General features: G+C 41.6%; 1 protein-coding gene across 1 annotated transcript; it reads left to right on the forward strand.

Annotated features, from left to right (window-relative positions):
- Nucleotides 1-434: 434 nt before the first annotated feature.
- On the forward strand, nucleotides 435-6,871 carry LOC104466166 (alpha-N-acetylneuraminide alpha-2,8-sialyltransferase-like; the record flags this gene model as incomplete). Its single annotated transcript, XM_010079504.1, has 3 exons — nucleotides 435-482; nucleotides 1,778-1,844; nucleotides 6,149-6,871. Coding segments are annotated over 3 exons (627 nt in total), but the record flags the coding sequence as incomplete, so codon positions are not given.
- Between the last annotated feature and the right edge of the window lie 4,162 nt (nucleotides 6,872-11,033).

An 11,033-nucleotide genomic window follows, 5' to 3' on the forward strand; every position in this document is an offset into this window, starting at 1 on the left:
TTGGGTACACAAGCCCCAAAGGGGCAGATAATCCAGAAATGTGTGATATGAATAAGAACACAGGGCATTAAGGAGGGCACCAATATTTGAAAGCATAAAAGCACTCTGAGAAATGAGTGCTGTAAAACTCCTCTGTCACAGCAGACTTGTTCTGACCCCAGCTGTTAAGCATATTCCAACAGTTGCAGCAAATTGCTAATTCATTCTTGGCTAACACTGACATCAAATTATCTAAATTTTTGTAAGGTTATCCTTTGCCATAGGGACAAATACATAAGTCTTTATATGCCAGTGTCCAGTTGGAGAGAGTCCAGCGCAGAGCCACAAAGATGATGAAGGGAATGGAGCATCTCCCTTATGAGGAAAGGCTGAGGGAGCTGGGTCTCTTTAGCCTGGAAAAGAGGAGACTGAGGGGTGACCTAATCAATGTTTATAAATATGTAAAGGGTGAGTGTCAGGAGGATGGAGCCAGGCTCTTCTCTGTGACATCTAGTGATAGGACAAGGGGCAGTGGGTGCAAGCTGGAACATAGGAGGTTCCACTTGAATATGAGGAAAAACTTCTTCACGGTGAGGGTGGCAGAGCACTGGAACAGGCTGCCCAGAGAGGTTGTGGAGTCTCCTTCTCTGGAGACATTCAAAGCCCGCCTGGATGCGTTCCTGTGTGATCTGATCTAGGTGTCCTGCTCCGGCAGGGGGATTGGACTAGATGATCTTTCGAGGTCCCTTCCAATCTCTAACATTCTGTGATTCTGTGATTCCGTGCCTTCTGCTCTATTCCCTTGAGCTCTGTTTGTCTTAATTTTAAAATAATAACACTATTTCATTGGCATCCGAGCTGTTCCCCTCATTACTCATTTTTTTTTTTTTTTTCACTAGTAGGTCGATTTACAATTAATCCAGAATGCTGAACTTGTGACTTTGCAGATGCAAACACAGTAATTCACTGGGAAATCATCACAGGCACAAGCTAGTGACTCTCCGGGGAGATAAAAAAGAAACCAAGATGCAAGAAAATGCTGCCATTATTATCTGCAAGTGGGTTAGCTCAATGTCACTGCAGAAAATTCTTTGTGGTTACTGGAAGTCATCTCTTAGTAGCGGAGAGCTGTGCTGTCCCCTGCATAGGTGGTCAAGAATATCAATAAGAACATTAAATACAGATTAAAAACAAACCCCAAAACCACTTCATGCTCTTAAGTCTTTGATTGTACTGTCATGACAGTGTACTGTGGCAGTTTTCTCTTGGATGCATCTTTCTCTCTGGAAAAGTAGAGCAGAGCATTTGGGGGAACTCCACAGCTGATATCAGGGAAAATATTTGTCTGATGTCTGTGCAGCTGTGCCTACATGTGCCTGTTGGAAATTGTGCTTTTTACGTTGATCTGTCATATGGACCTGACAGCAAAAATGTGTTGTTGATGATTTTATTTGCTTGCTCTCCATTAATAAGTGTAGTGGAAGTAAAGTGCCTAGGCTGAATGCACCGTGATCTGCTTTCACCAGCGTTCACAGTTGTCAGCATCTCTCCAGGCTGCTGCCAAGCTGCTGGGACACATCACTGCAAATTACCGAGCCGCTCTCATAGTCTTCAGGTGCTGCTCAGGGCTCGGGAGATTCCAGGTCCGGTTTTATCTAAATGCTGGCAACCTGCCATGTGTTTGTGTGAGCTTGACTGCAGACGGTCAGAGGACAACTCTGAAAGGCATTTGTAGGGGCGCTTTGTGCTGAAGTAGATTTTTAGCTATGATACTAACTTTAGGCTTCTTAATTATAAGGTTGATAAAGGATCCTGGGAAAGAAGAAAAGCAACCAGATGTGCAGAGGCATCCAATTATACAGGACGTGAGAAAGATAAGGAGAAACTAAGAGAAATTAATTAGCACAACTAAGTTATTTTAGAGGTTGCATTGACATAGCTTCGAAGGTTACATTCCCAGGATTGAAAGTAGCCAATAGTGATTTTGTAATTAAGAATTTTGAATTATTGTATCCAATCAGTAGCTGCCAAATCTGAAAGACCTCTGTATAAAAGCATGTGCGCAACACACAATAAATGGCTTACACTTTCATCATAATTGTCTCGTCTGGGTGGTGTCCAAGAACTTCACGCGCTGACTACGAAGAGCCCCTTGCACTGATTACAAAGAACTCCGCCAGTCGACTACAGGAGTTCTTCTGTTTCTTGCTAGAGCTGAGCTGGGGAGATAACGTGGCCCGAGATGTGCTATTGCATGAGGGGCAGGATCATTTGATGGGTTTTGTCTGAAGCCCTGTGAGGGGGGAGGAGCTGCAGAGCTTCTGAGCTGTGCCACTGAGAGTACTGAGTGTTGAAAGCATGTCAGGTAGAGGCAAGCACTAGCGAGGAACCAGAAGCTCTTCATTTGAAGAAGGGTGGGCAAGTATCAGCACGAGGGAATGCTTTTCTGCCCAGCTGGATGCGAGGACTGCACCAGGCTGGCCGCATCCATGCCAGGACAAGCAGGAGGGAACCATATTGTCATGCTCACACATGTGCTACAGAGCTGGTCAACTGCAGGGGAAAAGCCCTCCTGGTCACTCTGACAGGCATGAGTAGTCTCCTCGCTGTCTGCTGGGATGGATGAGGTATAGTACCCCCAAAGCCACTGCTGGAATGGGGTTGCCTGCAGGACTCCTTGTCTGCATTGGGAGCTAAAGGAAAATGCACTTTGAGCTTCCAGTACCATTTCTAGAAACTTGCTTATGCACAGCATTTTTCTCCAGATTTCTCAGCCTCTAACCAGCCTGTGAAATGCCAGTCAGAAAGCTGTACAGGGCTCCTATTTTTACAAATGGGGAACAGAAAATTTCATTTGCTTCAAATATCTCCCATCATGAGGAGCACAAGATGGGCAGCAGCGTTTTGGCTGTGTTAGGCACTCAGACCAGCCATAATCAGCATGTTTTGTTTCTACATGGGCCACCTGTATAATGTCCATCTGTTGAACGGGGCGTGACGCCTACCGACACTGCCATCCAGGTCATTTGAATGAGGCACAGGTTTCCAGAAGGTGGTGATGTTCCCAAAGGACAGTTTGCAGCAGCATGACAAATGCTGTCCCTTCTGCACGAAGTCCCTCCCATGGACCGCTCTCATGGCAGTGCTGTTCACTTCTCCTTACTTTAAGGCATTTGGGGAGATTAGTCTAAAAGAAATGTAAACACGTTGTGGCAATTATGGCAGATGAATATTCAGAGGCAGTCCCTGTCCCTCTGTGACTGTATCAGAGCAATTTTGATGTATTCATCTTAGAGCTGCACAGTGCTTTTCTGTGAATGGTAAATTTGCTGAAAAATGCGGTTTTCAAATAACCACACCTATTTGCCATCTGAAGTGAAATGTGTTAACCAAGTGTAAGTGGGAAAGGATATGGTGAAACTGGATTCCAGGAGTGACAGAGGATGTGTTTCTGCCTTCCCCTCAGCTGTGTGCTCAAGTTCCTCTACTGCAAAAGGAAGTTTGAACCTGCATCTCCCACCTCCCATTGGATGTCCCAAGTTATGGGGAGGGGGATAGTCTAAAAGTCTGCTGCTGGTCTTATTCTACCTTTTATAAGCAATTAGGGTTATTAAAACAGGGTTTGGATACTGAGGCTCTGAGCACCTAGGTGAGTATTGAAAGTATTAAGCTAGGTAAGCTAAGGATTTTTTTTTTTTTTTTTTACACTTAGTACTGTGTCCTGGTGGAAATGGAACAAGTCTGATAGGATGGATCCAGCTCCTGTACCTGATAATCTGACAGGTTGTCTTGCTGCTCCTTAGGAAGAGAGGATGGTAGTGCCTGTTTTGGGGAACACTTGATTAAAGGTCTGATAGTAATAGAGTGAGAGGGCCCACGTGAGACGGTACAGCCAGACCATGAATTTCTGTCAGGGCACCTTGGTCTTGGCTGGCCTTCTTTATTTATCTGCATCTTGGCTATTTCTACAGAAAAGAATGCCAAATGCAATAAGTTGTGAATTTATTTTTATTGCTTTGTTGTGTGTGATCAGGTTGAATTGATTTCTTGCTTGGAAGACAATGGCTTTGGCTACATTAGCAAACAGCGCCATGCAGTAGGAGCAGATCTGTAGAGCAAAACAGTAATGAAGGCCCAGGCACATTTCAGAAGGTTTACTTCAAAACAGCTTTATTTTAATCCCACTTGAAGGAAATTTTGAAAGAAACTTGTAGCAAATTAGGAGATGAAATATTGCATGTTGAAAATGTCAACAAAACCTTTCAACTGAATAGGAATATCTCAAGTTTTCTGCCAAAACAAAGACTTCAAAAAATCTGGCACATGTTCATGAGACATTTCAGTGCTGTTGAAGCTGTATTTTTTGTTGACAATTGTTTCAGATGAAATTTTATCTGGTGCTTCTTGAGGTCACTTGGCATCCTACTTAAGCCTGTGTGTCTTGCTGTGTGTGTGATTCTTGCAGTTGTTTCAAAGAGGTCTATACACAAAACTCTTCACAACCCTTTAAAAAGGTATTCTTGTACCTATCTCTGCCTGCACCCCAGAAAGGAAAAAAAATCCAGTGCTGCTGTTTCTAGTTTTTTGTTCTGACTCCTCTGCTGCATGACGATGAAATCATTTGTGACACATTTGCTTTAGCTGCAGGAAACCGAGAGAGAGGAGATAGCAACAGGGCAAGATGGACACTTGGGAGCTGAGAAGAAATTAGGGATCACATGCAGGAGAGCAACCCAGCTGCAATGAAAGGAGTTCACGTGAGGCTTGTGCAAAAAGTGGCTTTTAATGGAGTAAACTTTGCATACATGCTGAAGTCTGTAGATACTGTCACATGGTAAGGGCAGGGAGGGCTTATTGATGCTCTGAAGATTATGCGGACTCTGGAAAGAAAGCTGGTTGTCAAGAGTAAATCATAGAGACTTTCTCATGCAAAGGTATCCTCCAATGCAGTCAACACCCCAGGAGAGCAAGTGTTCCTGTTACTTAACAAGTTTGTGGTTTAGGTATTGGATTTTACCCATGGCCTTGGCTGATCTCCATATCAGTTGCATCCAATGATACATATTTGGGATACCTGAATATTTTACTGAAATGTGATTTGTTTAGTGTCAGATGTCAAGACAGGCCAAACATCAGTGCAGGTTTTGGTGTGTGTGAATGGCCTAGGATTTTCTGCCAGATGTCTCATTCATATTGGTATATCCAGAAGCATATGGCAAGGAAAGGTTATACTCTTGACAAGATACTGGTTTTGGAGGAGAATATAAGTCTAATGTCAGGGATAAAATAAACGTCAGCAAATAGCTATTGGTAATTTAACAAATTGTAACCTGCTGTAGTTTTTGTATGAAGAGATGAGAAGACTATCATATTGGAGAGGTCATCTGTACATATACATTGCCCTCCTCATAGTTGCCAACTAGTCTCTCCTTTAACTTGCATGCTACAAATACCAGCTGCTTTTAAACCTACTCAGTGTGTAAATCATGCCATCGTAAACACCAACTCTGAATATTGTTTGGTGCCTGTTGCTAAATGTTTGTGGTGCCTCTTGCCCTAAAGAACTCATTGATTCTGTTTTATTGTTTGTAATAAAGTATGTTCTTTGAGATCTCTTTCAGTTCCAGAATGAGAATTAACTATCTATGGTAGAGCAACCTAAATCACTATACAGGCATAATAAAAACAATTCCTACAAGTCTTACAAGTTTTACAAGTCAAAAGTTTCTGTTTAAGTATTTCTTTGTATTGCTTGTTCAATCATGCAACTTGGATACTTTTGAAGTATGCCTTTAAGAAACAAGAACAACACAGACTTTAAAATTTCTTTTAAAGCTTCCTGTGCCTGAGAAAAATAAGTTGTGTTTTGGACAAAAAGAAAAATGTCACTAAAAATAATTGATTTGCGGGAAAAACTGTCGGTGTTCACTCAGGTTTTTTGAAAAGATTAAGTCAGAAACATTTTGCTTTCTGGAGTTAACAGGATACCAGTTAGTTTTCAACTGTCTGTTCAGGTTTGTTTTGAGAAGAGAGGCAGTGTCAGATAGTCAGAAGTTTGTCTGGACTTTCTCTGGGCTTGAGAAAGGTGTGCAGGTAATTGTAAATATGTGTATGAAGAGCAGCTTTTAGCTGGGTGTTGAAATGACTGGAAAAAACTATGTGTGACCAGCTTGTTTTTCTCTGTTGTATTACAGGTTCCAGAATCTGCTGTGGTCTCGAAAAGCATTTGTGGACAGCGTGAAGGTGTATAACCACAGCTACATCTACATGCCAGCCTTCTCAATGAAGACGGGGACGGGACCCTCACTGCGCGTCTATTACACCCTGGAGGACTTCGGTGCCAAGCAGGCGGTCCTTTTCGCCAACCCCAATTTCCTGCGTGACATTGGCAAGTTCTGGAAGAGCAAAGGTATCCATGCCAAACGGCTTTCCACAGGACTTTTCCTAGTCAGTGCCGCCCTTGGTCTGTGTGAAGAAGTAACAATTTATGGCTTCTGGCCATTCTCGGTGGACCTGCAGGGGAAGTTTATTAGCCATCATTACTATGACAATGTCTTGCCTGATTCTGGATTCCATGCCATGCCAGAGGAATTTCTACAGCTCTGGTTTCTTCATAAAAGTGGTGTACTAAGAATGCAGCTAGAATCGTGTGAGGACCCTTTAATCCAGTCTTCTGCCTGAGGATCACAGGAGTCGGTTTGGGAGATCCAATAGTTTTTAATTTACATGCTCTCCAGCAGAGACTTCTGTTGATTCTTTTTAAAGGGAAAATAATTGTGGATCTGCATGGACCATAAAATGCTACTTGAAGGCCAAATGGAATACGTCCTTAATGTATAGTGCTTTATGGAACTGGGGTTGGGGGGGAGTGAATCTCTCCATTGAGTCCATTCAGCAGCATTGTGAAAATTACGTCAGAAGCAGCACAGCTGAACTTTCCGGGGGACGTTTTTAAATGACTGATGTAAAAAGGGCATTAAGGCTCAGAAAGACACAGGGCCACCTACAGGCTTTTGCTGACAGTGCCGAATATGACTCTGTTCAAAAATCCATTTCATTCCAGATTGGCAACTCATTCAACTTTCCTTTTTCTTTTTTTTTTTTCCTTTCCTCTGTGTGGGGGTGTATGTGTAGGAGAGCATGTGTGTGTCGTTGACTTTGTTTCTTTCCTTTTTCCTTGTCTTTCCTATTTTCATTTTTATCCCCCTCCCAATGGAAGGAAAAGGAAAGGCTTAAAAACCCCAGGAGCTGAGTACCATCAACTCCTCCAAAGACTCTAGGGAAGGGTGCTAAGAATCTGGTTAGAAGAATGTCCTAGGAATGCACTGATATTGAGTATGGGTGGACCTACCCGTTGTATGTTTTATCATGATGGTTTAGGTTATCACTTTTACAGGTCTGCTAATGCTGTGCTGTAGGCAGGAGGTGGTTAAAGGAAATTGGTCTGAAAAGAAAATGTATGTTACAGAACCAGTAGTGAAGTGCAGCCTGGTTTCAGTTGACCTGCTGCAAGATTTCCACAGTGACTTTTGTAGCAGGGATTGTTCCTGACTGGTTTTGCTGTCCAGCCTTGGGGTAATTCTGTATTCATTTGTACTCCAGATGTTCACTGGGGATTTGAGGTGTTCAGTGGAATGCAGAATGAGGTTCTTCGTTTGCTTATAGCAGAAAAACTGCAGAAATGAATGTGTCATTTGAAATGAGTTGAAGCTTTGAAAATCCTTTCTCTTTGTGTAACTAGCTCTTCTGCTTTGATTGTAACGTTAGCCTTAAAGACTTGTACTTTTCTTACAAGGTTGTCTCTGGTTAAAGATGGTCTGAAAAATAAAACAGCCTTTGGGAGCACTGAAAAACTGCGTAGCCAGCAAGAAAAAAAGTAAGTAAGAAAAGAAAAGAAAACCGCAGGCCCTTACATAAACGGGTGAATTATGTCACTGTGCGCATGGCACACGTGCTGCTCCGGCCAGCGCAGCGCCTGAAGGACTGTTTTATTTTGGGTTATTACTTGGGCAGCAGATGGTCCTATCACCATGTAAATGAGAAATCTCTTTGTTTGTTTGCTTTGGTTTGGTTTAGCACTGTAGGACAAGAAGAAAATACCAGCTCAGTCCATAGTGCAAGTTCAGCTGCAAGATGTTACCACCCATTAACTTTAAAATCCAGACCAGTGTTATCTTTCTTTTCCTTCCATTATTAGTAGCTGAAATTCTAGTCAAAGTGTTGAAACAACAAAACTGATATCAGGTTTTAACAACAATTTCTTGTGCTATCTCTTTTAGCTCCAAAGTGCTAGTATTTTGAGGGATGTGTCCTATTATATGTTGACGTCTCTTTGTAGACTACCAGCTGCAACTTATATAGATGTAATTTTTTTTAAAAAAGGGAAAATCCATGGCTCTTCTTTAAATATGAATAATTCAACTATTAGGACACTGGGAAAAGTGTTTTGCTTTTTGAAATCTATGTTTCATAATAGACTCTTCTTTCTAAGTTTTGGATTAAATATAATTCTAGAGATTGTTCTGATAAAATATGAATGTGCTTCTATAACCCATTTTATCTTTGTCCATGTTTTTGTTAAAAGTATAGTGATGAAACTGATGGAACATCACTTGATAATTTGTTCCCTTTTGTTATGTTTGTTTTATCTGTGATGTTGATACTCAGTGAGGAAGGGTTTGAAAGTAAAATATTTTCTTTACTGCTTGTTATGGCAGAATTTTACTGAACTGCCTTTCTTGGAGAAGAAAAGGTGCCTCTATGGTTTTTATTGTACGTGTCAGGTTTTGCGCTTTCAGTGCTTTTAAAGATGACATTATCTGTGAGAAAAACACTTGAAATATGGTGTGCTAAAATGGTACTTCAGCAGATCCTTTGGAGTGCAAGAGACTGAGGAGAGTAGGGGGTACTGCCTCTTTGCTCATAATTTTTTTTTACCAATGCTTGGGAATTTAGTTCTGGACCTCTCTGATGGCTCTCCAACTCTTTGGTAATCCTCTTTTCTATGTCTTGGGAAAATAATCGGATTAGGAGAACAAGAGAAAAACACGTATTTTTGTAGGAAAACTCAGTGCAGTATTTCATAATGTCTGTCTTGTTTGTGCTCTGCTGGTGCCCTGCGTATCTGGAGATGTTCTGTTCCCCACCTCTGTACGAATGAGGCAGACTGAACCTGTGTCTGGTGGTCTTTGTGAGTCTCTTCTGATGTCTGCAGTCCTGACATTTGTAAGGAGATAACTTCCAAAAAATTATGCGGGTAGGAGAGGCCCAGGCTGTGTGTGATGTGTGACTGGTGTTGGAAAAATTGATAATTCTGGCTCTATTCAAGTTTATGTGTGGTGAATATAACTGCATCTTACAGAAACAACCACATCTGATGGGGAGGAAAAGGCTTCAAGAATAAATAGTTTTCTATAACTTCCAGAAAACTGGCAGCTGAGGAAAGAAGAGAAATGAAAATAAATGCCCCTTTTGAGAAAACAGAATCTGTTTTAGCTTGCTGACTTGTCAGTCCGTGCAAACATGCTGGCCTGCGATCAGCCTTTTGCCCAGCAAGTGAAAAGGGATGCAGGAGGGTGTTGCAAGTGTTTTGTGGCAAGAGCAGTCACAAAAAAAACCCCAAAAAACAAAACACCCCCCAAAAAACCCCACAAAAACCAACCAACCAACCAAACAAACAAAAAAAATAAAAAAAAAAGGAAAAGCAGCTGGAAACATGAGAGTAGCAGCTGCCTGCCAGAAATCTTGGAGTAACTAAGCTCCGTCCATGCTGCTGCTCAACATGAGGCTTACCTTGTCTAAATCTAGGGGTGGCGACATCCATGTATAGGGTCATTGATGTGACGTATGGGATTGCATGCAAGGGACTGAAGTTGTATCCTTCTTCAAGAAGGAGGTCACACCATGGAGTAGGACCATGCTTCTGCTTAAAGACAGGCACTGTCAGATTGAGGAGGCTAACTGTAAGTGTTAACCATGAGAAATCAGCATCACGCAGTCATGGTAAACTTTGGTCAGAATGATTACGTCCATCCAACATACCTGTTGTTTGATTCCAGTCCACTGATGGCAGTGCCCTTAATCCAATCTCATTGCTTGTGTTGCTATATTTTTCTTGAAGTTAATTGAAATCTTAATGTTTATTTTTTAGTGAAATTTCCTACTCTGGCTTCTCTATTTCCACTGCCAGTCCCTAAATATCTCTGATGGTGTATCTAAAGCTGCACAAGTCTTTGCCAAGTTGAAAGCTACTGCAATTCATCTTCAATAAAAACTAGTTCAGCCTGGCCAAATGATTTGTTAGTGTTCCTAGTTACTAATTTTATCATAGAGGTGACAAGGTATAGAAGCACTTGGAATCATTACTCTGCATAGGAAGCATTGCCCCGTGTTTGTAAGTAGAATAAATTAAATTCCTTTACAAGAGATGTGCATTGAAGATATTTGGTGCTGACATTGTTCTAGATAGAACCTTTTGGGAGTGTATGTGCTTTTGAGTAAATCAAGACCAAGTTTTGAACTTGCACCAAAACTATGTAAAACTTCTCCTTCCTATTGCCTTCGGAGCCTCTTCTAAACCAGATAAGCAAAAGAGAAGCCAGCAAACTAAAATCATAGAGAAAGGATGCATGTGTTCATGAGAATAAAAACATTTTATAATTTTGGTACAGACCTTGCTATAATACTAAGGACTCTTATTCATGAACGTTGTATTTTTATGTTTTTGCGGAAGTGAAGGTATCAAGTGTGGGGTGAGCCAGCTACAAAAGTCGAAGGTCCAAGCCTCTGTTACAGCTTAACTTTTGCAGAATATAGAAATACTGGCCATTTTGTTGACTCGACTACATTCACCTTTTTGTTAGCTTCATCAAAATGGTGTCATAACATACCCTGCTGAGTTTGCACCTCTGTGGGAGCTGAAACTAAGCAAAGCATCTGCTTTTTTAAACTGAATGTCTGATCTGTGGGAGTTACGTAAAACCCTTCCTCCATACATCATGGAAACTGGTTTAATATCTGGCTCGTCCTTGCCTGTCATTCTCAATAAGGAGAAC

This window comes from Pterocles gutturalis, unplaced genomic scaffold (genome assembly GCF_000699245.1).
Source record: "Pterocles gutturalis isolate BGI_N339 unplaced genomic scaffold, ASM69924v1 scaffold7359, whole genome shotgun sequence".
Lineage (NCBI taxonomy): Eukaryota > Metazoa > Chordata > Aves > Pterocliformes > Pteroclidae > Pterocles > Pterocles gutturalis.